The sequence below is a fragment of the Ictidomys tridecemlineatus genome, chromosome 5, assembly GCF_052094955.1.
Source record: "Ictidomys tridecemlineatus isolate mIctTri1 chromosome 5, mIctTri1.hap1, whole genome shotgun sequence".
NCBI lineage: Eukaryota > Metazoa > Chordata > Mammalia > Rodentia > Sciuridae > Ictidomys > Ictidomys tridecemlineatus.
In genome coordinates, this window is record NC_135481.1 from 60,046,800 (window position 1) to 60,074,783 (window position 27,984).

The window sequence follows — 27,984 nt, forward strand, 5'->3', positions numbered from 1 at the left end:
ACCACATCCTGGAACCAAGAATTGGCTCTAGAGACACTCCATTCCTCTGCCAGCTCAACCCCCTTCTGGTTTGCTCCCTGCCTCCTTGGTTCCTGGCTTTCCATGCCTGCCACCTCCTGACCAGCACAGCTTCATCAGCCGTTCTAATGCCCATCCTGACCAACCCATGAATAAGCCAGAAATATTGAGTGAGCAAGCAAGCATGCAAGGAGGAAGCAAGTGTGCTGGTATGAAGGGCCTGTAAAATCACCTGACTTCTCAGTCCCATTTTTTCTCATTCCAGTCTCTGCTGTGTCTTGGAAAGGAATGTCTTTGATAGATTTGACCCAGCATCTCTGCTTAATATAATCAGGGTAGGGCAGCGAGTTGTAATTCAGCCTCCTGTAGAAACATGACCCATCCATCAACTCCCACTGACCAAAAAGAAATACTATGGATCTAAGATCCAATGGATTGAAGCTTCGGCATTCTACCATTATAAATCCAAGACCTTTTCACTGAACTTCACTTTCTCCCTCAATCTAGAAATAGCAGTTTCCTGTCAGCCAGACTGAAAAAAAACCAAAGCTGTATTCTAGCCACAAATCCATTTCCTTCCAAGACTGACATGAGGTCCACAGCCTGAGGTACCTTGATGCTATTACAGTCTCCTTAACTTCCACTTCTTGACAGTCCTGCTGCCTCCTCTTCATAACTACTGGTACTCTCTAGAAACTAAACGGTTCTGATGAAAACCAGCGACCTCTGGGCACTATCAAAGAGAACCCAAACCACAGCTCCAGGCCACCAAATCTCCCAAGGTCATTAACAAAAAGATCAGTCAGAAATGGGTCTAGAAAAGTTGCCACAGATAACTGCCTCTGTGGGAACCCTAAATCTCTTTCCGATTAAGAGTTATCAATGCCCATTTATTCACTCTCACAGGCTCAATGAACCCTCCACACAAAGGGGGACCAGCTCTAACTATGGCACTCCTAGTTCTGCAAGTCCCAGTGAGAGACCTCGGCTCCTTGTTCAGTCTTCCACACAGGCCCAACATCTTCTAGTACATTCTTCCTGCAACCATTTTGGCCTTTGCAGCAACAAGAAGACACCACCACCAAAAAGGATAAAATAAGTTTTTATTTATAGTCTTATAGTAAAGGGGGAAGCCTTAACTTGCAAGACAATTCATCGGCAGTATGTACAACATACTTTTTATTTCCATGGAATGGAATCAAACACAGACTGAGACTACAGAGTATACACCAGAGATCAGCAAATGCCAGGAACAGAGTGGGAAAAAGACAAAGAAATGAGGCCTAAACACACAAAACCCTTCACTGGGATCTGTTGACCACAGCCAGAACCAGGGCTGGATCACACAATGGAGACAGGTTCCGGAACAGGAGGAAGTGGGGTGAGGGTGGGGAAAGGGGCCGCACTGGAGTGCGGGTTTAGTACCAGGTAAATTGCTCTTGGAATTTATATTACAAAATCAGTTGGCTCTATTTCTTAGAAATACACACGAAAAGAAAGGAAGAGTTGATCATTACTTTATGAATCTGTCGCTTTGCAATAACCGACATCATCAGAAATAGGGACAATTCACTCAGATTCAAATTTCAGTAGCAGGAAATAAATATCAAAACATCATCACTGGCCCTCAATACAAAACCTCTACCCCACCCAATGATCCCTCCCTGTCCCACCCCCAAATAACCACCCCCTACCACTCTCTGGAGGCTGCCGCTTCACTGCTGCCATCTCCCATACATACCACAAGTGTCACTCGGCCCTCCGTAAGGCTGGCACTGCAGGCTTAAACAGCTGGCTGAGAGAAGCGGGAGTGAAACGTGCCAAGAACTCTGCAAATCTGTCCCCACTTTCCTTTTATACCACAAACTTCTTCAAGGTCTGGTCTTTCAACATGTGATAAATAGCTTTTTAGGAAAAAAAATCCTTACGAAGGAGAGGGGGTAATTCTGATTACTCCAAACTGGTCATCTTCTCAAAGTAGAGCAGTTCACAGATTCACAAAGTCTATCAAACAAAGGCGAGGGGGACCGGGAGGAGAGGCCCGGCAGGGCAGGCGTCCTCCAGGCACGTGCCCCGTGGGGCTGGAGGAGCTGGTGGGGTGGGCAGGACACCATGTGCTCAGAGGTCCGGCCGGCCGTCTGTCCTCCACAGAAAAAGCTGCCAAGTTGGGGTGTTTTGGTTTAAAAACGTCTGGTGGGGACAGGGAATCCCTGAAGGGAATACATTAAAAAAAAAAAAAAAATAGTGGAAACAAGGAAGGAGAACGAGAGCTGTTGTCCAAGAGCTTCTACGTAAAAATAAAAATTAAAAAAAAAAAAAAAAGAAAGAGTCTTTTAAATGGTTCTGAGGGTTCTAATGATGAACTGAGAGGAGGATGAGACGACGGAGGAGACAGACAGTTTTTATTGCTGGCCTGCCCTGTGTGGCTTAGCTGGCCTCCATCCGGAGTTTCTTCCTGCTTTGGGGCTCTTCAGGCTCTGACTCTGAGCTGGAGTCAGAGCCCCCATCGAAGGCAGAGATGGTGCTGCCCTTGGCGTTGGTGTAGAGGCTGTTGTCTGAGGAGGGGTAGTTGGTCTGCAGTTGGGCACTCGACCTCGCTTTCTCCAGTGCACGGACTAAAAGGCAACCGAGGGAGCACATTACCAACTTCTGCAGACTCAGGGAGCAACCAAGTCTCAGACTCAGGGTCCAGCCTGTTCTTCCTAAGGGCTTGTGTGCTGGCCAGCCCAGGCTCAGGGTGGCTCAGACAGAAGAACTCCCTTCGAGTGGCTGTTCCACACACACACTTCATTTCCCTTCCCTCTTCCCAGCTGGACCTGGGTTCCTGGCAGATATAGCCAGTTACTCTGCCACCCCACCCAACCCTGAAGAGAAGGCTTGTGATGTCACCGTCCTGTCATGGAAGCCCAGCCTAGAGACCAGAGCATGAGCTCCCCGTGGGATTCAGCAGTGCAATGACAAAGAAGAAGCCAGCCCAGCAATGCCAGGCTCCACAAGGGTGTGAAGGCCACACAATAGCAGGAAAAGATGATGTAAGATGTATTGGCCAAAGAAAAGTTTTGGTTTAGCTCTCATGTACAAGATCCACTTGGAATGACAAGCTGGACACTTGGAAGCAAGTCACCGATACACACAAAATACCTGGGCCTTTTGACAGATAGCCCCTACATGCAGGTTGCTCGGCCCCTTAACCAACCCACTGATGCCACCCGCTGCCCATCCCTTGGTTCAGCTCAGCTTGAATAAAACCCATTCGTTTTATTTATTTTATTTGCGGTGTTCTAACCCAGGTGGTTACTTGCATTTCCTTTTACTTGCATCTTCCATGAGGGAGGAAGAGAAGTGAATTCCCCAGGAACAAAGAACTTGATCAGCTCTGGCTTTCCCCTGTGGTTGTAGGAAAAGGCGGGTGTGAGCATTTGAGAATAGCAGGGGCCTGGCCCGTAGGCTGCCCTGATTGGACTACCATTGACAATGGGGAGGGCTCACTGTCCCTGAACACCTGGAGTCTCTGGTACTTACAAAGCACATTCCATTCCAAGGACCTCAAAGCTCTTATCAGACACCTAATGCCAGGTGTGGTCCCTATTGCAGACGGAGCACCTGAGTCCCGAGAAAGGGAGAGATCAGGCCAGAAAAGATACAGCCTCCAATGTCCAACTCCCTAGCTCCACTGTCTCCTCACTGCCGGCTCAGGTCCTTCCTCTAACACTCAACTACAAAGCCGAGACTGCTTCTGAGGCACGCTCTGGGACTGGCTGACTCTGCAGGCCCAGGTGTGAAAGCCCCGACCTGGCTGGAGCACAGCAGGGCCAGATGCCCCACAAGCTCAGCCGCTCACCTTGCTGCTCCAGAAGAGCATTCTGCCGCTTGAGGTCATCGATATCTTGCTGGTGCGTGTGGTTTTTCCTTCGCATATACTGGATATACTCTGTGGCTTTGTCTAGGATTTGGGCCCGGGATGCCTGTTGCAATATGAGAAAAAGCACAGGTGACAAAATAAAGACCGAGTCTGGGTAGTGAGGGACCTATGACCTTCCACGGCCCAGCATGGGAAACTGAAAACAGGAGGGCAAGGTGGGAAAAGGCCGAGGAAAGAGTGATGGATACTTAAGGCCTTCTTTGTGCCAAAGTTTCCAGTGCTTCAGAGCTTACCTCACAAGCACAGTCTCAGAAGCTCTGCCAGGAACCCAAGGCTCAGAGGAGTACACTGGCTTATTCCAAACCACCAGTTAGACAGCAATGGAGTCTGAGCTCAGAGCTGGGAGTGTCTGACTCCTGAACCCTCACTCCTCCCATCCCCTCTGGTTCTTACGGTTGCATTAAAGTCTTCAGCTTAGCTTTGTCTGAAAAACATCAAAATCCTACTTAAATGAGAGCTTGAATCACTCACACTCTGCTAAGGTCTGGTCAGTGGTCCAGAATGAAAAGAGCAAGATCTTGGCTGGAGCTGGCTAGGGGTAAGAGTAGCTACAGTGGTTTGCACCAAGGTCTTAGACCCCAGTCAAATCCTCAAACCATTGTTAACAAGTTCTAAGTGAACACCGCTGTTGGGTCACTGAGCCTTCCTGGCTGAAGAGACTTGCATGAAAACTGTTAGTGCCTGATGTCAACACAGGAAGGGCACGAGATTGAGCCACTTCAGAATGCAACCACATCTCTACAAGAGCCACGGATGGCACTGCCCTATCAAAGGAACACACAAATAACCAATAAAATAGATGTCAGGTCACTGTGTCTGGGGGATTTTCTCTGAGCTGCAAACACGGCCAGAGTTACTTATGACCAGGCAACCAACAGTCAAATTGGTAGAATGGAACAAAGCCAAGAGAAGCCCAAGGCAGGGTGGACTAATAGCTGAGATATATCATTCATGACATAGAGGCTTCTGAGCAGCAGGAAAGCTTCTTATTCAGGAAGGCAGTTCTCCACAAGTCTGTATTACAAACCAGTGGTCCCAAACAACCAGTATACAGCCACGGGAAAAAGAAAAGAAAACCTCCACTCTAAATTTACTTGTTTTGAATCCTAACATTCAATTTCAAATTATAGACGTCACAATGAAGTGGGTATCAAGAGTGGTATGCAAAGCCTCAGTTTATTTGCCAGTCCTTGAAAGTACCAGAATTTCTAGGCTTTCTTCTTATAGTGTCCTTAAGGCAATTTCCTCAAGAGGAAATCATTTGGATTCAATCAATCATTTTTATCTGATGTGAATTATGTGCAAGGTACTAGGCAGACACTATGGGGAAACAAAACATATTAGTCATGGCTTCTTTGCCCAGAAGCTTACTTACTATCTAGCTGAGGAGGTATTATCTACACACAGACAAATCACATGCAGTGCTGACAAGTGTAACCTGACTAGTACAGATTACAAAGGCCATGGGAAAGGTGGCTTCTGGCGGGGGTGATTCCCTACTGAGTGCCAGGGTCTTGTCTCGTTGCTACATTTCTCTCACACACACACATTCCAGGTGAAATAGTGAACACTTTACACTTTGTTGGACCAACATTGGATTTGTGGGAAAAGGTGGTGCTAAGCAGGAAGAATAGCACAGTCAAGGGCAGGGGGTAAGGGAGAAGCCAGATCTGTCTCCTTAGCCGAATGGTTAGCTTATGTAGAAAGAATGAGAGGACATAACAGACACTTCAGATACTGTATCCCACGCTTCTGCAAAGGGGCCATACTAGGGCCTAGTTATTAAGTGAAAAAATAGATGGGGAAAAGGGCAATAATTAGGAGGCACTAATTAAAATACTCTGCCTCTTGGATACTAAAGATGGAACTAAAACTTGAGTAAGAGGGTATGAGTGATGGCAGTTTGGGGATTCAAGAGGCAGAGACAAGCTCTATACTGTCACTACTGAGCTCTGTACCTGTAGAAACATTCTTCTCTATGGCTATTCCTGATCCAAACAGAATTCCTACAAGACCCCACCTGGCCCTGCAAATTCTACCCTCTCCATCACTAATGATATTGCTAGGCATATCTACACCCCAATCTCTCTTAAAAGAAACAAAAATTTCTTGGGGGGAAGGGGATGTGGTTCATGCCTGTAATCCTAGTGGCTTGGGAGGCTGAGACCCTAAGCAACTTAGCAAGACACTTAAAATGAAAAATTAAGAAAAAAAATTTTTTTTCCAGCATGAGGAATTGAACAAACCCAGGCACTCTATCACTGAGCCACATTTCCGGCCCTTTTCTTTTTCTTCTTTTTATTTTAAGATAGGGTCTTGCTACATTGCTATAGCTAGACACAAATTTGTGATTCTCTTGCCTCAACCTTCCAAGTAGCTGGGACAGGATTACACCATCATGCCTGGTTAAATTTGCCTATTTCAAAGCTATTTCCTCAACTAACAGTTCCCAGAAGACAACATTATCTCTTAACACCCATGTGCATCTGGGACTGGGGGAAAAAAACATGATTTTTAAAATGAAAGCATACTGGCAAATATAAGTGATGACTTCTACTGAGTAGCAGTCTGTATTCCCAGTTGCACCCTCAGATATTTATACATGAAACCAGGAAATTAGTACCAAGAAGTAAAAAGTGAATGGTGAGCCCAGCTTAATAAGCCAGAATAAGGAAAAATATCCATGATGATGGCAGTTTCCACCTCAGGACAGTTTTGTGAAGAAGATTAAAATTCCTAAGTGGTCAAAACACAGTGTCTTGGAAGTATCAGCCCTTCTTCCACCCCCTTCTTAAAATAGAAGTGCTTGCTCTGGGTATCATTCAGGGTGCCCTTAACCCCTTAAATGAATAATTCAGAATTAATCTTATTTTATCTTTCCTAGGATACTCAGAAAGAACTGAGATCCAACAAAAAAATTTAGAAGCACAAAACAGCCAGCACCTTCTTAGTGCAGCAGGCAGCATGTTAGTCTCATAAAAAGCACAAAATACAAAATGTCCCCCATTTTGCATCTAATGGGGGGGGGGCTGAAGTTAGAAAATGCTAGATTCACCTAAAATCCCCTCCGCACACACTTTTCCAAATCACACAAAATCATGTGACAAGCCATAGCACCAAGATGTGAGCAGGCTCTTCCTTGCCTTTATGAGTTTATAATATGTACATAGTAAACATGAAGTCACCAAGAAACCCTGGGATTTATGGTATGGACTATGGAACAGCCCTGAGTTTTTAGTTTCTGTTTCCTGAGAAGCCTCTCAGTCACTTTAGTCAACTGACAACATTCACATAAGTATGCTGACCAGACAGGACCTGGCAAGTCAACACGATGCCTTTGGGTAGTGAGTGAGGACAGCATGATCTTTTTTCCCTTCTAATTTTTGCAATGAGAGGGAACTAATTTCTGATTCTACCTTTCTGAGCAGAAATGGCTCTCCTGAATAGTTTAGACACAGCCATGCCTACCATTTAGACAATAGGTATCTGGGCCTCCTATACAGCAATGTGAGTCAGGCCTCTCTCTTACTGGAAACCACACAAAGGATGCCAGGCAACTCTGTCAGATCTTGTTCCAAATCTATGCCTGCATACAGCAACAGAAGTAATGATGAAGACAATAATAATGGCAGCAGGTAACTCTTACCAAGCACTTATTAAGTGCCAGGCATCCTCACACAACCTTTGTATATTATTTCTACCACTTTATAAAAAGGGAAACTGAGGCACAGAGTTGGTAACTTAACCAATGTTTCATATGTGTAACTAATAGGAAGTAGAATCAGAATTTGAACCCAGGCCTCTAGGACACCCACATTTTGAAAACAGAGGCGGTTGTAAATCCACTTTAAAAAAGATCAACAGAATTGCAGGAACAGTGTTATCACAGGAGAATGAGGAGGAAAAGGACCTCAAACGAGTCACTCATTTGCCTACAGGGATGTCAATGAAAACCCTAGTGAAGGTGGTTTCCTAGCAGGAGTGAGAGTTGAAGCCCAACTGTAAACTGTCCACCCAGGTGCAGGAGTGAGCTGAAAGTGAAGCTTGTCTTTAAGATTTGGCTGAAAAAAAAAAGAAGTAAAAAATAGCAGCTTATAAAAATAGCGACACTAAAGGAAGACTGTTTTTCTTTTTTCCTTTTTAAGATGGTAAGAACCAAACAGGCTCCCAAAGAAAAGAAACAAACAGGAAAAGCCCAAGATGCAAGATGGCCTGAGAGGACTGAGTGAACCTGGCCCAGTAGGAGGAAGTGTCAGCTCCCCGCAGTGCTGCTGGCTTCCTTGTCTCTTGGCAGCCCAGAAGGTAAAAACAAAATGGATGAAGGAGAAGACCCCGGGTATGGCAGTAAGGCCCTGCAGATCTCTGTCCCTTCTACTGTTCACGCTGAAGTTGTCTGCTAGGCAGCATGTGCACAAAGAGGAAGGTCAGCCTACCTTCCAGAGGTACCACTTTCACAGAATTCTGCTTCCAACAGATACCACGAACTCCTCAAATCATGGCAAGAATCAACTTACATATTTCACAAAAGGATGGGACCCCAAAAGATTAGAATCTTTTCTTTAAAAAGTTTTGTTGTAGATGTACACAATACTTTTATTTTATTTATTTTTATGTGGTACCAGAGATCAAACCCAGTGCGTTATACATGTCAGACAAGCGCTCTACCACTGAGCCACAACCATGGGTCTAATTAGAACCTTATAAGACCCTGATTCTAGAAGCCATTGTCACTGATGCTTAGGATAAGGTCCAAGGTCCTTTTTAAAGCAGTGGTTCTCAGTCGTTTCACACATTTCTGGTGCTGTGAATCTTATTACAGTAACTTGGATTATGGGAAAAGCCAAGTTGTTCTAGAAAGCAGGTAGGCAGTCAGTAGTAGTACTAGATCATTAACATTAGGAACAGGACTGCCCTCCCGAGGTCCCAGCGCTGACCTGAGAAACAATGGTCCTTTCCCCATTCATATCAAAAATAGATCACATGGCATAAACTGGCGTGAGCATACTTTATATACAAAGATATAAAAATAACAACAGCAACAAAACATATTACGCTGGGTGGATGCTTCAGCTATCTTCTTCTCCCAAGAAGCAAACTGCCACATCAGAAGGAATAAAAAGAACTACTGTAAGTTGGTCTGATACACCAATTTACTTGCTTTATTTTGAACTAGGTATTTTAAGGAAAATAAAGCCATTTATTCTGTGAAAACTATACAAGCTTTTACATGTATTAAGGGCTAGGGATAGCTGGTATATAATTCCATTTGAATAAGCCACCTTTTGAGATAAAAATCTTTTTATTTTTTTGATCTTTTGAAAATAAAAATTAACAAACCTGCATAATATTTGGGTGTCCAAAAAACTAGTTAATTAAAAAATGGCCAATGCCAACAAGGAAGGCTGAATGGCTGTGACATTGTTGTTGTTGTTGTTTGCATGTTATTTAGAGACAGTCTCACTGAGTTGCTGAGGCTGGCTTTGAACTCCAATCTGGTTGTGAGGTCCTTGAAGGCACCCTGCTTCTAGGTAGGCCCTCTGCTGGACCAGCTGCAGGACTATTTGTTGATCATCAGGAAAAGGCAGTGCTATCATGCCCTGCATGGGGCTTAATTAAAGCCAGGAGTCAAATATTTGTTTAAAAGTTAACACAAAACATTCTTTTTTCTCATGCTTTTGATGGCTTGAAACCAAGGTGTGGCACTTTCCCATCAAACTTTGGCTGTGAAGCATAGTTTCCCAAAAAGGAAACAGAAAGTAAACAAAGAGCATTCACTCTCACAGGTAATAAACAAAATACTATATTACTACTATATTACTATATTATTACTATATTACTACTATATTAGTCATCCTCTTAAAAAAATTCCAATGATGGTGAAATTGGGAGTCTCAGAATACTACTGTCTTTAGAATTTGTTTGAAAAAATAAGAAATGAAAGAAGAAATGAAGATATGAAAACAACCCTCCTGAAACCATCTTGCCAACACACAGCAAAAACCAGATGCTCATACCCATGCTGGGACTCTAGTCTGTGAAAATGGCCATTCACCAGAATGTTCTCATCACCACAGTATTTATAAAATTTTAAAATTGGACACAACCCCAAATTAACCAACATTAGGCACATGCCTAACGACTAAATATGAATGCTGCATCATCTGGGGGAAAAGCATGCTATTATTTAAAAGCAAAAGTTTTCTAACAATTTAATCCATGGAAAGTAGCATACCAGGGCTGGGGTGGTGGCTCAGTGGTAGAGTGTTTGCCTAGTATGTGTAAGGCTCTGGGTTTGATTCTCAGCACTGCATATAAATAAATAGAGGTCCATTGACAACTAAAGCAAAAAAAAAAAAAAAAAATTTAAAAGTGTGCATATAAAGAGATCAGAAAGGAGTACAGGAATTAATAGTGTATTTCTATGCTTCTTAGATGCCATTAATAATTTCATGGACTTAATATTAATTAGTCTTTTTTTTTGGGGGGGGAGCATGTTTCTTTGATATCCACATTAAGGCAGTGCCCAATTTTATATTGAAGTTGGAAAGAATGTATCTTAAAATTGCACTACCCAAAGATACATACTAGCTACCAGGCTAAGAAACATTTGAAATGTGACTATTCTAAATTGAGATGTGCCAGAAATACATAATGCACACAAGATTTTTTAAGACAGGTGTGGTGGTGGTATACACTTGTCACCCCAGTTCCTTGGGAGGCTGAGGCAGGAACATCACAAGTTCAAGGCTTGAGGCCAGTCTAGGCAACTTTAGCAAGACCTGACCCTGTCTCAAAATTTATAAGGGGTTGGGACTGTAGCTCAGTGGTAGAGCACTTGCCTAACATGCATCAGATTCTGGATTCAATTGTCAGTACAGCAAAAACAAAATAAAATAGTATAAATTATCTCTAATGATTGTACGTGTTAAAGTTGTACTTATTTTCAAATATTAGGGTCTAATAAAATATATTAAAATAAGTTTCACTTACACTTTTCTAGCATGTCTTTTAGAAAGTTTAACTGCATTTAAATTACTTAAAAAAGTATTTGTTACTCAGTAAATTTCTAGCTGGGGCTGGGGATATAGCTCAGTTGGTAGAGTGCTCACCTCGCATGCACAAGGCCCTGGGTTTGATCCCCAGCACCATTAAAAAAAAAAAAGAAAGAAAAAAAATTCTACCAAGCAGTGATTGTCATATTGTCACAGGACCTTAGGTCAAAGGAAAGGTTGCACTTGTGGTAGATGAAGAAAGTTTTTTTCCCTTCTTCCCATTTTTCAGAAGGTTTTCAATTTCATCACAGGGAAAAAAAGAAAAGAAATGCTAAAAAGAAGGCCTAGTAATCAATCCCCATCCTTCCAAATATCAAATGCAAAAAATGGCAGGTCGTATCTCCTTGCTCTCTAGTCCTCCTCAGGGGAGTCAGACCTCTGTGCACTTTGCTCTGCAGAGATTCCTGGAGTGATTAAAGAGGTTTCTGCTCTCCAGAGCATCACATTTAGTTAGGTGATAAGATAACCACAGAAATAAGAAGACACAAGAGGCCCATAAAGGGCCACTGGAGTTAAAGGGCAAGGAGGGAGAGGCTGGCAGGATAAAGTGCCTGGACAGGGAGGCCTCTGAGTAAGTCTCTTCAACATGAGACCCAGACATCATGTGGGCCACAAGGCTAGATGGAGTTGGACTTGGAGGAAAGACCTCAGAGAAGCAGAGAATGACATTCCTGGGCAAACAGAGGAGGTGGATACTGTCCACAATAACTGGAGAATAATGGAAGGAAGGAGGAGAAGCAGGCAGACAAGTTGGTGCCTCAGAGAACACAATGCTGTCCTCTCTTGAACAGGCAATGAAAAGTTCTTGGAAATCTGCAGCAAGACACAAATTCAATTTTTAAAGAATTAAATGAAGGGCCAGGGGTGTGGCTCAAGCGGAAGCACGCTCACCTGGCATGCGTGTGGCCCGAGTTCGATCCTCAGCACCACATACAAACAAAGATGTTGTGTCCGCCGAAAACTAAAAAATAAATATTAAAAAAAAAAAAATTCTCTAAAAAAAAAAAAAAAAAGAATTAAATGAATGGGCTGGGATATAGCTCAGTTGGTAGAGTGCTTGCCTCGTATGCACAAGGCCCCAGGTTCAATCCCCAGCACCACAAAAGAAAAAAAAAGGGTTAGGGTTGGAGATGTGGCTCAAGCGGTAGCGCGCTCGGCTGGCATGCGTGCGGCCTGGGTTCGATCCTCAGCACCACATACAAAGATGCTGTACCTGCTGATAACTAAATATTGAAATTCTCTCTCTCTCTTTAAAAAAATAAAATAAAATAAAGAAGAGTAAAGTTTCACTTAAAAAAGAAAAAAAAAGGATTAAATGAATACAGTTACAATGGTTAAATCTGGATATGAGCAACTATGGGCACAATTTATGCAGTAGAAAATTTAAGGAGATGCTAACTTGGAGTCTGGTCAGATAACAACCCTCATGAATAATACGTGAAACGGGTAGGATTATGGTTTACATGTTATTTAAAAGACATCCATTCTAGCAGCCTAGATATGATATACACACAAGTGTTGCCAAATGAACTGCCTGCCTTAAAGGCATCCACTGGAAGGAGCCATCTCCCAAAATCGTGTGGCCAGAATAGATAGGGAGCTTCCTCCCCCCAGTTTAATAGAACTCATTGTGCTCCCTGTTCTATGCCAGTCATTAAGCTAAGAAAATGACCAAAAGGAGATATATTCCCTGCCTCAATGTACTTCCTATGATGCAGTATGGGTAGACAGTCATCAAATAATCATACAAATCTACATAAATTACACCAGGCTGGACATGGTAGCACATGCTTATAATCCCAGCTACTTGGGAGGCTGAGGCAGGATCTCAAGCTTAAGACCAGCCTCAGCAACTTGGCAAGACCCTATCTAAAAATACAAAAACAAACAAACAAAAAAACCCCCACAAAACTGGTGATAGTTTAGAGGTGAAATGCTTGCTTGGTACATGAGAGGCCCTAGGTTCAATCACCAGGACTATAAGACAGCAAACAAAACAAATAATCCCACACTGGGTTAAGTGGGAGAAAGTCTTTGGCCTCAAGAATTTAAACCAGGGGCTGGGGATGTGGCTCAAGCAGTAGCGCGCCCGTCTGGCATGCGTGCGGCCCAGGTTCGATCCTCAGCACCACATACAAACAAAGATGTTGTGTCTGCCGGAAACTAAGAAATAAAACATTAAAATTCTCTTTCTCTCTCTCTCTCCTCACTCTCTCTTTAAAACAAACAAACAAATAAATAAATAAATCCCCCTTTAAAAAAAAAAAAAAAGAATTTAAACCAGGCATGGAGGAATCTATCTGTAATCCCAGCTAATCAGTAGGCAGGAGGATCACAAAGTTCAAGGCCACCTGGGCATTTAGCAAGATCCCATTCTCATATAAGAAAAATAAAAAGGGCTAGATCTGTAGCTAAGTGGTAGAGTGCTTTCCTAACATGCACAAAGTCTTGGGTTCAATACTCAGCACCCCAGCCTTCCTCCCAAAAAAGAATCATCACATTCTTGTCACAAGGACTATTTGGTTTTAACGTCTACCTGTGAAGAAAATCAGATTTTAAAAGGAAGGAAACAGAATTACTCAGTCTTTTAAACTTCCTAGTTGATTTTTACCATTGGTAATTGTTAGGTAAAATTCTCTTTCTCAGCAAGAGAGCAAGACCCTCAAAAGTAGATACCCTCTATTAGGCTTTTGAGCCCCTATAGCACTCACAGGGTCTCAGTCACACAGCTGAGCACACAGTGTTGTTGTTATTTTCTTTAAAGGACTGAGCAAGCTGCTGTTTTCTCAGGCTCTCTCTATAACTATAGACTGAGAACCTACTATGTGCCACAACCTGTGATGGGAGCTAATGGGTGGTGCCTCAGTTTCACCAAACTCCAGAAATTCCAAACTGACTGCTGATTAGAAAAATATTTTTATTTTCATTTGAGGTTATGTTATCTCTTTTCTTCATAACTCTCACGAGGAGGGAGAAATGCAAGCACAACTGCCTGAGACAGCAACACACAGGCATTTAGTAAGAGACTTATAAATGAGAAACTACTATAAACTGCTATAGAGCTACAAATAGCAATGGAGTCATGATTGAATCGTTTTGGCTCAGGTTCTGGAGCTAACTCATGGTGCAGAGAACAGAATTATACTCCCATGTAAAGGCAACCTGACAGGCTGTCCACCAAGATCTTCCCTCTGCACAAACATGGTGAGCTCAGCGTCAGTAAACCACTACATAACATTCCCTAATACCCAACTAAGGACCCTAAAACAAAGAATAATTTCCATTCAAGAAAAGTACCATCTCTCTAAAGATGGTGCCACAGTCTAAGATCAATCCTCACAGCCAGACTGGCTAATTCCATCCCATCTTTCCTGGTGAGCTCCATGTCCAACTGAAAAAATTTAAGAGACCCAATGACTCAAAACAAGAGCTCAAGGGTGTACTTGTTAACCCTGGAATTGATGGCAAAACCCAAATAAATTGCCAACTGTAATGATCTATGGTGGGGGGGGTGCTGAGTGCAATAATGTGGACTTTGAAATAATTCAAACTTGCAATGACTCTCAAGCCTGCATTTCAGTGTTATCTACAAATGTCACCTCAGAGTAATATTTTTGTAGCAGCCATGGCATGACATACTGCCAAGATTAATGTCTCTAGCTGGAGAGAAGTCCCAAAATAATGACAAGATTTAAACAAGATCTTTAAAAATATATCCTTAAATTGTAACCCTACAGTGTGGCAGAAAGATGAAATTAGACAGTTCCAAATTCCAGTCCTTGTCCAACTACAGATTGGGATGGGGATCTTGAGCTGTTTCCTCACCTCTGAAAGCAACATTGGCAGGAGAAGCAGGAGTAGGGATTGTTGGGTGATGGTATAATACCTCACAGAACTGTTTGTGGATTTAATTTTACATTGTAATACAGATGATAGTTAATAATTTTTTTCCACAATCGTGGGGAGAAAGCCTAGGTGAGTGCTCTACCAACTGAGCTATATCCCCAGTCTCACTGATTTTTTTAGTTGTAGGTCGACACAATACCTTTATTTTTATGAGGTGCTGAGGATTAAACCCAGTGCCTCACACATGCTAGGCGGGAGCTCTTCCTCTGAGCCACAACCCCAGCCCCTCACTGATTTTTTACTTAAGCAAAAGGTGAATGTTCTTCATAATCTTCATTTTATAACAGAAACATAGGATATTTTAGCAAAGGATAAATGCAGTTTGGGTCTCACATTTGAAGTTCATTCTCTTTTTAAAATTTTTCTTCTTTTGTGTGCATGTGTGGTACTGGAGACAAAACCCAGCGACACTTTACCCTTAAGTTATATCCTTGGTGCTTTTATAAAATTTTGAGGCAGAGATTTGCTAAGTTACTGAAGCTAGTCTCAAAACTTTTTTTAAAATACTTTTAAAAAAAATTTATTTTTTAGTTTTAGGTGGACACAACATCTTTATTTTTTTTAATGTGGTAATCAAACCCAGTGCCTCACACATGCCCGGCGAGTGAGCTACCGCTTGAGCCACATCTCCAGCCCCAAGTCTCAAAACTTTTGATCTTCCTGCCTCAGCCTCCTGAGTTGCTGGAATTACAGTTTTCTGCCACTATATCTGCTTCCTTTTTGTATCCTCTATTTTTGGTTAGAATCCAATGCAATCCAAACTTCTCTATTAACAACAACAACAACAAAAAGGCTTAGAAATGTATATGATAGATAATCCAAATGGTAACTAAAAAGTCATTCGGAGATGCTCAAATCAAGAGAGATCAGAGCATGAAAAGCCCAAATCAAAGCTTTCCAAACTTCAAGAATCTGGGCTAAGGAGGGCATGGTGGCACACCCCTGCCATCCAGCAATTTGGGAGGCTGAGGCAGGATGGCAAGCTCAAGGCCAGCCTGGACAAATAAACAAAAACAACTGGGACCCTGTCTCAAAATACAAAGGGCTAGGAATATAGCTCAGTGGTAGAGCACCTAACTTTAACCCTGAGTACAAAAAAACAAAAACAAAAAAAACTGAGCTAAGTATCCCAAAACTCACAGAGTAAAATAATCATTTCATAACTATTTACATTAATGTCACAACCTTAATTGCTGCAATCCCAATAAAAAGTTAGTCAATTTCCTTTGGTTCAAATACCACATTTTTTTAAAAAAAATTACAACATTTAGTGAGAAGTCTGAGAGGCCAGTTCCGTTAGACTCACTGCACCTGTGAAACTGCTGACAGACTAAGAGAACAATGAAGGTCATGCTCATCATACCGGAATGGGCTGGGTTCAGCCAAAGTGAAGAGCACACAAGACAAGAGGATTCTGAAATTAGAATGGCATCTAGTAAATTCTCAAATTGGGGCTTTGCTGATTAACAAATCTGGTTCCTCTAGACTGCTCCTCTCTTATAAAAAGTGTGAGCTAACAAGATCTCCTGCGACCATCCTTTCACTCAATCCTTTAGCCTTCCTGGCCTAAGTTTCCTCAGTTGGCCAAGGAACGTTCCCTGGTTCCTGCCTCAGGGCTGCTACTTCACTGGCTGGCCCCCTCTCTCTGCCTGGAAGGTTCATCACTAAATGGATGTAGTTTTTTCCTTCACTTCCTTCAAATATTCACTCAAATGCCACCTTGCCAGTGAGACATTCCTTGTTTGCCTAAATTAAAATCACAACACTTCCTTCCTGGTTTAATTTTCCTTCATAGCTCTGTCAATAATTATTATTCGCTCATTTTCTATCATTTCCTTATCAGAATAAGGCTTACTTCTGTTTTGTTCACTGCTGTATTCCCAGCATCTAGAACAGTGGCTGGAATATAGTTGATTCTCAGTAAATATATGATGAATGGAGTGAGAAATAAGTCAAAGGGCACAACAAATGACAAACTAGTCTGTTTTTAAGGCTACCTAAGTCAAATATCAACTGCCACCCTGCTCCCAGCAGTGGGGATTGAAGCCAGGGGTGCTCTACCACTGAGCTACATCCCCAGCCCTTTTTGAGACAGGGTCTCACTAAGTCACCCAGGCTTGACATCAAATGTACAATCCTCTTGCCTCAGCCTCCCAAATTGCTGGGATTACAGGTGTGCAGCATTGTGCCTGGCTAAACCTTCAACTTTCTTTAAGAAAGGAAACAGGATTTAGGATAATGAGATTATAAGGACTTAAGAAAGAATGTTTTAGCAATGTAAAATAGGGTTGGATAAGAAAGAGGTATAGTTCTGGCTTCTTTCAAAGTGTTTTTCAAACTTAAAAATGCCTGAGAATCACTAGGCTGCTTGTTATAAAAGCAGGTTTCCAGGTCTACCTCCAGGAAGCTGACTTGATAGTGATTTTGATGTGAGTGGTCCACAGCCTACCCCTTGGGAAGCACTGATTTCACACCACTACTTCAAGCAAGACATAGAAGGCAGCTCTTGTCCATGTAGGTCACAGAAACTACATTAATTGGTAACACGGTAAAGAATAAGCACTGTCAACAGCTGAGACATGCACAAGAGATAAGCTTTTGCACGTGTGTACTTCGACTAAAAGGGTGAGTCTCTCTAGTCATAAAAACTTCCTGTGGTACTTAATGCTATACCCAGGAATGTTGTTATTCCAGGTTAAGTATCTTTGGTTGGGGCCATCAAATCAAGCCCATACTAAGTAGGTTTAACCCATGGCAAATTCTGGTTTTGCAATACTAGGTATTCACATGGCCTGCTTTGTGTTTTTCGTAAAGGTCAGACCCACCCCACGCTTCAGCTGCATGAAAGCCATACCTTAGATAAAGTATAAAACACATGTTACCATAGTATAAAATGATTCAATGGTTCCCAATTTAATATTAGTTAACCAAACAAACCCAGGACCCCCAACACAGAGCTAATCAGGAGAGCCACTCAAAGTACACCCAAGAGCAGACTGTTCATAACAAAAGATGTTTCTTTTTCTTTTGTGGTGCTAGGGATCAAACCCAGGACCTTACACTTGCTAAGCAGGTGCCCTACAACTAAGCTCCATCTCCAGCCCAAAATAGCTGTTTCTTTAAACACTCTATCACAGACACCCCCTACCCCCTGCAGGCACAACCATAGGTCTTCTTCCCAATTTGCCACTTATTCCACTGAAAGGCTGCAGAAACCAGGCAGCTACACTAGCATTAAGGATGGAATTAACTATGCAAACAGACGTTTCCTCCAAATTCCAAGGAGTGACCTAAACCCTAAGACTTTTGCTCAAAGCTTCTGTTTTTTGAATGCAGAAACAGCTGGTTCCTACCCTTTAGGAAAAATGCTAGTTTCTGGAGGCAATCAGTGGGGCTGGGGGAAAGAAAATGGCTATTTTTTTCCTTCTATTTCTTATGAACATCTTAAGTTTTTTGTTCCAAAGCTTAAATCATTCTTTACACACTTTGGAAACAAAAGCTATCTGGGTTGCTAAGTCACCCATGCCCAGATGGATTCACAAACATGCCTGGAAATGTTCTCTTACACTAGATATTAATGTAGAAACTTACAAAAGAAATTCTCACAGAGGTCTGGGGACTCAATACCTTGGAACTTTAGTGTGTTCCCAAACTAACTATAGGTTAAGCTCTTTGCTAGAATGTATAGTTATAATAATTTCCTGAATTAATTTATTACATGTAATACTGAGTTTGAAAAACCACTCCTACAACAGCTCCATTCTATCTGATATATACATATTTTTGTTAAGGATAAACTAGAGTAAGTAAGATGTGTGAGGATATGCCAAAGAGTCAAAATAGAAAAGAAACCATGCCATCTGAATATCTCTTACTGTATTTCTTTCCAGACAGGTGTGTCCTACTAACTTCCACAAGTTATAAGCTAGGGGTGGCCAACTGGCTTTCTCAATAAACTCACCTTCTCTCCTTGGAGTGACGGGACTGAGTCCCGCAAACTGTGAAAGCTGTCTTTGATGTGGTCCCTGCGTTTTCGTTCCAGTGCATTATGATGAGCCCGTTTGTCAGCCTAGAAGAATGGGAGAAAGAACATTAGGACACCACTCCTTTGGCTTGGTACAGGTGAGTGGGGTACAGCCTGGAAGTATATGCTGTCAGCGCTGTCTCTGGTGAGTGGACTGGGAAGATTGGTCCAAGTGGGCAGTTAGGAGTCTCCAGAATTAGGCTCTGCTAAAGGGGGAGAAAGGGGTGAGCAAGGCTTTCGACAGGAACATCCAAAGTAGCTCGATGCATCCAGCTCATGCATAAGTAAAATCAAAGTTATTCATGGGGACAAAGTGTGACTCTCCTGCAACACCACTGTCCCAACTTACTTATGTGACACAACAGCTACCAGTTGGTGGCTGGGAGGAGACTAGGGAAATCTCCAGTGGGTCCCTTCAAAAGATGTGATTACCCCCATTGTAAGAGATTCCGGCGGAGGGGGTGCCCCAGGGAGAAGTAGAGTCATTGGTGCAGTGCTCCTCTCCACGTGAAACCCACCACTGAAGGATCTGCCCGACTCTTCAGTTGCTAAAAGGCACTAGTTTAACCCTCTCATCAAATCATACAAGAGAAACTAAAACCTCCAGAAAAACCCAGTTGCATAAAATCTAAGGTTATAATAACAGAGCTGATAGAGATGCCAACCACATTTGGAGTCCTGTTTCCTAAAGCACAACCAAGGTGCTATCCCTCCAAGGGCTTCCATTCACACAGGCTGAGCCAGAAATGTACTTCTCACAAGACAGGCCTTCTGAATAAATTCCTTCAGGCACCTGTGGCAGGTCAGGCTAATTAGGCATTTTCGAAATACTCAAACCAAAGTCTTTAACCTCTCCTGCTCCTCCTTAAAATCACAAAGAAGACAGCTAAGACAGCCAAGGAATCAGGAACAGCAAAGGATTCCAGTAAAGACAGTGGTGGTGAGCACTATGAGGGAGCTTCAGCTTGAGCACTGTGAGGTCACTGTTAAAAGGACATCCCCTTCAAATGGAACACAAGTGCTTAATCCAAAACAAGAACTGTACCACACTTACACTCCGATAATTACGGAGAATATGCTCTGAGATTTACCTTGAATATGCCAGGTTGCAAGGAGCTAGCCTACACAGCAAGTCTACATATGGGAAAGTGAGGTGGCCTTAATCCACTCAGAGAGGGCGAGAAATTAAAAAAAAAAAAACAAAACCCAAGAGTAAATAACTTGGCTTAGCATAATAATAATGCCTCCAATGAATTTTTATACTAGACAAGATGTATAGATAAAAATCTACTATAAAGACTAGAGCTGTGAGGATGAAAGAATTTGCAATTCTCATATTATCTAATCCTAAAGATCTGAGTCGAACCAGAGGAGAGGCCAGGAGCAGTTGTGGTCATTTTAATTACTTCCTGGTCTCTTAAGCATACACCTCACCAATAGCTCTACTGAATGGACATGTGGCTCCCTTCATGGTCATGGTCCTTCAGAGCATACCACTCTTCGAGGACAGAAGCTAGAAGCACTTCTAAAGCTGTCCCATCTTAAGTCAGAATTCACTATAAAGTGAGAGTACCTCCTGGACCACAGAGATGTATAGAATAGTATGGGGAATCTAAGAGGATTATCAAACTCAGAACATCAGATGACCTTGGGCTAGAGGACTTCAATCAGAGGTGCTCTGGTAATTTTTTTTTTTTTTAATTTTGGTGCTGGGTATCGAATCCAAGGCCTTACACATGCTAGGCAAGTGCTCTATCACTGAACCACATCCCCAGTCCAGAGATAAGTACTCTGCATCATGACACAACATTAAAGCAAGAAAATTATCAATATTTTCTAACAGCAGTATGAAACACCTTGAAGGAATTAAACATATTTAAGTACTCAGTCTTTGTCCAACTTTTTGTTCCCTCTAGTCATCTATACAAAGGTAAACTGGGCTGGGCCTATACCTGAGGTCCTTAGAAGGGCTGACATTTGGCAAGTATCTGCCTCTTCAGTGTTTGCTGTGTACTCTCCAAGATGGTCTATTTACATGCAAATTAATCGCCCAGCTTCGGTCTCCAGCAGCAGCCCAAGATACTCAGTCTACTAAATCACCCTGAGTCCTGGCCCTCCTCCCAGCTTAAGAGCTGTGCACAGAAGCAGTGACAACAGAATTACCCACAATCCCTCCTGTTGATACAAATAAAATTCTAATCATCTGTTTTCTTTCTGGGAGAGCACTGTAAATCACAAACAGCTAGAATCAAGTTGGACTTGGTTTTACTGAGCCTGCACTAGAGGCGTGGAGAGAGGTAAAACCTAACATTGAAATTATCCCCACAATGCCCTACTCTCCTCCCATTCACTGAGCCCTGAAAGGACTCAAATGGACAAGTCTTTTGGTTAGAGGACTGTAAGTGAACTTGGCTGTGGACCATCAGCAGAAATCTTGGCTTCTCATCTGGGGCGCCAGCCAAGTTTGAGAAGTTGGCTCAACAAGGAAAAGGCAGCAGTCCACTGCCTGGTAGAGAGCCTGGGCTGGGGACTGTTGTTCTCAAAGTAGGGGATGGAATTTCTGTGGTAGTTCCAAGCCCAATTTAACTAGCAGATGAGTGGAACCTTAGACCAATCCCTGCTGCCATGTCCATCCCTGAGGAGCTAGGCCTAACCAGAATCAATTTTAAAGCTCTTGACACAATGGCAAGTATATATTTTTTTCTCTTCTTCAAGCCTCATTTGCACGAGCAAGTTAAAAAACATGCAAAACTAACATGCCTAATTCCAGACAACTCTGAATTATATCACCAGTGGCTTAAAAGAGCACATGTAAAACTGAAAACCTAACATGAGGTTGAAAATTCTCTTCGGGAAATATTTCCAAACCACAAATCCATCCAGCCTGATTACCCCATTCCACCCCCACACCCAGAGGGCCCGAACCTAGAGTTTATCACTGGCTTGTTAACCACCTTTCCTCACTGGCAATCCCTTCCCAAAGGAACAAGATTTCAGAGTTGAGAAGGAAAATGGGCGAAGACTCTCAGTGTACGGCATCAGAGATCCTCCCACAAACTCAAAAGCATTTTTCTTTTTTTTTAAAGACCAAACAATTGTGTCTTGAACAAGTTAGACTCAGCTCAGATGAGCAAGCTTTCTCGCCTGCTGTCCTAAGAAAGATGTCATGACATTGAAAACTGTGGTACTGAAAGTACCCTTGCCAATTAATTAGGTACAACTTGAGTTAGGTAACAGAAGACTTCTTGGATTATTCAGCAGGCCCCCAAATATCACCCCAATATATTCTCCAGGAGCAATGGCTGGATGCTGCTGGCTCTTCAAGCACAATGGACTGCTAGTTTCTGCCAGAAAGCCTTTCCTTCAGGGCAGCCTAACAAATACTAAGGGACTAAGCAATACCAAAGAGTGGCCCGCAGATGCTCAACAGGAACTACAGCACCAAATTGCTTCCAGCTTTGGCATCTCTGCCAAAATTTTACTTAGCCTCTCAGTTTTTATTTCCACTAAACTAAACTTCTGTACTGGTAGCCAGAATAAAAATCCTCACCTACAATGTGTCCATCCCTGATACTAACAAGCAGATGTATTTTAAGTGTTAAATAAAGACATTATTTTATTGGCCAATGAATTGTTAAAACTGGCAGGAGGTTTATCAAAGCCAAGGAGTTCTGTTCAGAATTGAGGGAAATCTTTCAAAATTGAAATAATTTTTTCAATAAATTGAAATAATAATTTTCAACTTATTGCACAGAGAATGCATCTTCTTTAGAGGCATGACATCGGTCCACAATTCTAGGCAAACAGAATGGGGACATAAATGCTTCATTATTCAAGCATGAACAAGGTTTTAAGAATAATGTCATTTCTTGCAAGTTACCTTACACCTAGTCCTTTTTACAAGGATTCCAATATGGAAAATATAGATTCCAATACAGAAAATTCTCAGCAATATAGGGAACCTGTGTTGCCCAGTAAACATTAACTGCATTTAAGGAATTTAAGAATATAGCCAGAGTTGTGGTGCATACCTGTAATCCCAGTGACTCTTGGAAGACTGAGGCAGGGGGATCATAAGTTCAAGTTGCCTCAGCAACTTAGTGAGACCCTCAACAACTTAAAAATTGAAAAGACTGGTAAAACCCTTGGGTTCAGGCCCAGTATGTATACGTACATGTGTGTTTATATGCATACATAGACACATACATATGAATCTCAATTCATTTTAGAGGGAAGATAGCACTGCTTACGACTATAATCAAGCTATTCTTATTTAATAATTAGGACACTGAAAAAGGAAAAGGTCCCAAATTCTCATCTGGAAAAAAATCTATTCTTTACTTCTGATAAGAAACAGAATAAATAAAACTGAATTTCAAAGCAACTTAAAATATATATATTTGAATCAACATGAAAATTGCAACATGAAATAATGGGCAACTGGGATGATATGAACTCACTAAGGTCCCTAACATGAAGACATTAATTGCAATTTCCCAACACCTCTCCTGCTTGAAGTTGACTACCTAGTTATATATTTTGATCATCTAATGAATATATTTGTTTTCAAGGTTTGGTGAAGACAAATGTGCCTCAAAGAACTGGGGAACATTATTATCCAAAGATAACATTATATTAGAGCCACTTAAAAGGAGACAATTGGTGAGACAATTTTAATTGAAAACCAAATTGGATTCACTGATCAACTCTTATACCACTATTGGCATCTCAAGGAAGAAGAAAAAGACTCAAACATAAGAACATCTTTCTTATGAGAAGACAATACCTTCCTGAGATCTCAGAGGAATGACCAAATCATTCCCTTCTGAATATACTACAATTCCTCAAGAAACAAAGAGCAGGGCTGGGGATGTGGCTCAAGCGATAGCGCGCTCGCCTGGCATGCGTGCGGCCCGGGTTCGATCCTCAGCACCACATACCAACAAAAGATGTTGTGTCCGCCGAGAACTAAAAAATAAATATTAAAAATTCTCTCTATCTCTCTAGCACTGAGCTATTAAAAATACTTCACACCAGAAAGGTCCAGAAGTAGAATTTCATAGATCTGTTTTTAAACCCGTAACAGATACACTGTAAACGCAACACGTTCAGTTACCAAAACACGTTCAGTTACAATACATTGGAAAAGGCCTTGGTTTCCTGATCAACAGACTAATGCTACATTTCTTATATGCTTCCAGCTTTTCCCAGAGAAATTTCCCAAATAAAGCAAAGGGAACCTCTTGTATAAAATATACCTGTTCCAAAAATTTATCTTTACGTGTAAAAGTTTCCCTTCAAAAAAATAATAAAAATAACATAACATCAGTGGGATCCTGTGATGTACTGAATTTAGTAATATTGTCCTGGGTTACTTTCTTTAACAAAAGCTTACTGGTCACGGGAGAAGCTATTTTGCGTTTATACTAAGGCAACAAAAACATTCGTCAAATCAGTTTCACTTTCTGTTACAGTTAGCCTCACTTCCTAATTCTGTTGTTCGTGCTGAGTATCCTGCATATTTCCTATAGTAAGGCCTACAAATTGTAGTGACATTTTAAAATATGAATGTCTCTTTTTCTATCAGGCCAATAAGACATTTTCTAAGTAACTTTTAAAAAGATCAACTATTGTCCTAAGTGATTGTTCATAGTCTACATCTTTTTCTGAACGTTTTTTTCAAGTTTTCTCCAAAATTAAAAAAGATATATATGTTTATGATCTATACTAAATTTCAAAACAGTAAACAGATCTAATCAGAGGGGGAAAATGGAATCCTTTTTTAATCTACCCATTCACAACAGTTTGATATACTGTGAAACTATCTAAAACTCATCTGCTTTTTTTCCCATCCTATTTTGATTACCTTGTGCCAGACAATACTTTAGTCAACAAGTAGGTGTGTCAAATTAAAAACAAAGGGTCTTGAGCCACTGGGCTCAATTCCTATCACCAAAAACTAAACAAAGCAAAGGGTCAAACCTACTTCCCTTGTCTATCTCTCAAAGTCAAAGGAAAAAAAATCCTAGGCACACCACAGCAAACTAAAAACATCTATAAAAACAAGGAAATTAGAAATTATAATAATTAAAAAGTGGAAACTTTTTAATTATTATAATGAATTTATATCAATACTCATATGGAAGAATATTTTGAAAAACAGAAAGCTTTCAAGAACTGTGAGCCAAAATTTCACAAAGAAAACTTTTTTCTCATTTGAAAGCCAATATAATCCCAATTCAATGAATGATTCTGCAAAGGAAGCCTTACCAATCCTACCCTCCAACCCTGATGAAATCCTGGGGCAGATTTTACAACTGAAGACATGAAAAAAAATAAATTTTTTTTTTAAACGAGTGAGTCTCAAACACAAAACTCCAATTACACATTATAAATTTAAGGATGTGACAATATTTCAACAAAAAATAAAACAAATTATTTTTAGTTAACTATTATCCTCAAAACAACTGCTTCACCAGATTTTTACGGAAATATCAGCTCTGAACAAATGAAATTTGTCTTCATGCCTATCTTCTTTGACAACCTACATAATCCTTTTGGTAGCTCTAATGAAGAGTAGGTGCAACTAAGAGAACTTGCCTTTACCCTGAGATTATTAAATTTTTCCATCAGATATTATGAAAGTGGCATCCTGCAAACTCTTAACAGTTTGGAGAAACTGCTGTTTTGTAAGCCATTTTAAACATAAGAAAAATGGGGACTGAGAATATAATTCCAGTACAGTGCTTGTCTAGCTTGAACAGGGCTCTGGGTTCAATCCACAGCATGGTGCAAAAAAAAAAAAAAAAAAAGGAATAAAAATCAGAAAAATAACAAAATCTGGATTTCTAGTTTTTCTTTTAAAAATAGAATAGAAAGATCTTGGCAACACTGATTCCTCACTCCCACTTACCAACCCACTGGATTTGAGTAGTGGCTGCCTTTTTAGAAGTGACATATGCTTTCCAGTACCCCAGTCCTCACTCCTCCTATCTAATTCTTGACAATCTCATTGCCTGGTCCCCACAGGCAGATGAATTCTTGACCTCCCCCCAACTCTTACTGGTCCCAACTTCAAGTATTAGACACTATGATATACTTGTTTCTCCTTTTTCTCTTTTTACTGGGTCTGTTTTTCCTCCTATCTATACCCACATTACTGTTTCAGACTCCAAAGACATGAGATAAGTATCTATACAAATCCACAAAACCCATCGACTGAGAACATTAATATCAAAACCCTAAGAAATTATTTTAGCACTCTATGGTTATATCCATCACACTTCTGCAAAGGTGTCTCTGCAATGCCCCATTTCAACATTTGTTTTTCTTTATGTTTCTCCTTCAACTCAAATAGAGTCAGACCACAAGAAGCTGTCTGTACAGGACCTTTCAAGATTCCACCTTAGACTCCTCTACATTTACAATTTTTGCATAAGAATACCATGCTGTGCTAAATTCCTTGGGTCTAGAGCAGTCACATGACTTTTGGTTAAAGGAGATTACTGCATGTGGCTTCAGCTTCACACAACTATGCAAACATAGTTTAAAAACCTACTTGTTCTTAAATGAATCTTCTGGACACTTTGCCGTCAAACAATGCTACCATTCTCTTCAGAATGCTTTATTTTTTCATTTCTTGCTTATATAGTGGTAGCTGGATCTCTCACCTGAAAACTACAGAACAATTCATTTCTTTGCACACAGCTCCTCTCACTCACCCAACTCACTAGAATCTACCACCTGAGAATCTAGAATCATGGAATTTGCAAACCCCTCTCCCCAACCCCAGAAGGCCCCACCTCACCTTAGCAGCTAACAGGAGTTCACTACAACATGAAAAGTAATAAAACAACCCCTTTTTCTCTCTGACCCCAAAAAGGACTAAAATTGCACGGAAATGAAAATGAAATGGAGAGTAGGAGACGTACCGCAGATTGAAACCTCGGTTGCTCTTCCTGGAATAAGAGAGAAAAAAAATAGAAAATATAGAAGTTATTTTTACACTTCGCATTCAATAATAAGAAAGAAAATGCCGGCGGCGGAGGAAGCGGCGGGTGGGGAGTCAGCCCGACACCCCTCCCTCCCTCTCTTCCCCCTCACCCCAACCCCCCAGCGGGATCCGGTAGCAGGGTAGGAGGGTCCCGAGCGCAGCCCCTCCTTCCGAGATCCGATCAGAGCCAGAGGGGTCGGAAGACTGTCTCCTCCCTAGGACCCAGCTCCGGCATCTGAGCACTCCCCACCCCTCACCGTCCGCCCTCACCCCCAGAATCCGCGGGTCACGGTAGGAGGGGGTCGCGGACCCAAGGGGCAGGTCCTGAATGCCGTCCCCTTCTCCAGGGTCCGGACAATGGGATCCCGGGCACACCGCATCCCTGTCCCCGGATCCTGAGCGGGGTGGGGTAGTGGGGGAGGCCGCAAAACCCTTCTCCACGGAAGGAGGTGAGGGTCCCGAAGGCCGCGTGTCTGCTCCCCACCTCCGGTCCCAGGAGGCCACTCCGGCCAGGAGCCCGGAGGGGAGCGAGCCGGGAGCGCGACGCAGGCGATCCCAGCCCCCGGGGAAGGGGAAGAAGGCGGCGGCAGCCCGGCCCCCTCCCGCCGTCGCCCCGCTGGGAGCCCTGGCCACTGTCCCCGCCTGACAACCCGCACGGGAAGGAAGAAGCCCCGGGACTCACGTCGCTCTCCACCTCGATGTCATCGTTATCGCTCATTTCCTACGGCCCAGGGAGCGGCCACTGCAGCGGCGACGGGGAGGGGGAGGGGCGGAGGGGAGGGGGAAGTCACCGACAACAACAAGCCGAATGCCCCCACACACACTCTCACTCACTCACTCGCTCTCTCACTCACACACGCACACACACACACGCACACACAACACGGGCGAGAACCACCTCCTCACTGCAGCACCGGATCAACGGCGGCACGCACGCCCGATCTGCCCCCCGCCACGTGACCGAGCTCGCCGCGCCTGGGCAGCCGAGACTTGTAGTCCTCGTCCCTCTGACTGGCGGCCCGGTGAGCGCCAGAAAAACTACAAGTCCCATAAGGGACCGCACCCAGTC

The 27,984-nt window shown here is 42.3% G+C and overlaps 2 protein-coding genes across 6 annotated transcripts in view; one reads left to right on the forward strand and one right to left on the reverse strand.

Annotated features, from left to right (window-relative positions):
- Churc1 (churchill domain containing 1) overlaps window positions 1–27,984 on the forward strand; it is a 630,431-nt gene that overhangs the window by 158,193 nt on the left and 444,254 nt on the right. The window lies entirely within an intron of this gene.
- Max (MYC associated transcriptional regulator X) lies at window positions 1,176–27,981 on the reverse strand. 5 transcript variants are annotated; one of them, XM_005322796.4, is made up of 5 exons: window positions 27,598–27,807; window positions 26,854–26,880; window positions 18,860–18,967; window positions 3,860–3,983; window positions 1,176–2,633 (listed from the first exon to the last, which is right to left on the reverse strand). In XM_005322796.4, exons 1-5 carry the CDS (start codon window positions 27,631–27,633, stop codon window positions 2,446–2,448), a joined length of 483 nt encoding a protein of 160 aa, XP_005322853.1. In that variant the 5' UTR covers window positions 27,634–27,807; the 3' UTR covers window positions 1,176–2,445. The 5 variants fall into 5 exon arrangements, with proteins under 5 accessions (XP_005322853.1, XP_040132363.1, XP_077906206.1 ...); XM_040276429.2 differs by lacking the exons at window positions 26,854–26,880; window positions 27,598–27,807 and adding exons at window positions 3,321–3,405; window positions 27,400–27,516; XM_078050080.1 differs by lacking the exon at window positions 27,598–27,807 and adding an exon at window positions 3,321–3,405 and having other exon boundaries at window positions 26,854–26,872.

Excerpts from the sequence above, each read along its gene's own strand:
- Max (XM_040276425.2), bottom strand. The coding sequence starts at position 27,966 with ATGGGACTTGTAGTTTTTCTGGCGCTCACCGGGCCGCCAGTCAGAGGG. Across the intron at positions 18,968-27,813 it reads TCCGGTGCTGCAGTGAGGAG|GCTGACAAACGGGCTCATCA; the intron begins GTGGTTCTCGCC and ends CCATTCTTCTAG. Across the intron at positions 3,984-18,859 it reads CGTCACTCCAAGGAGAGAAG|GCATCCCGGGCCCAAATCCT; the intron begins GTGAGTTTATTG and ends ATATTGCAACAG.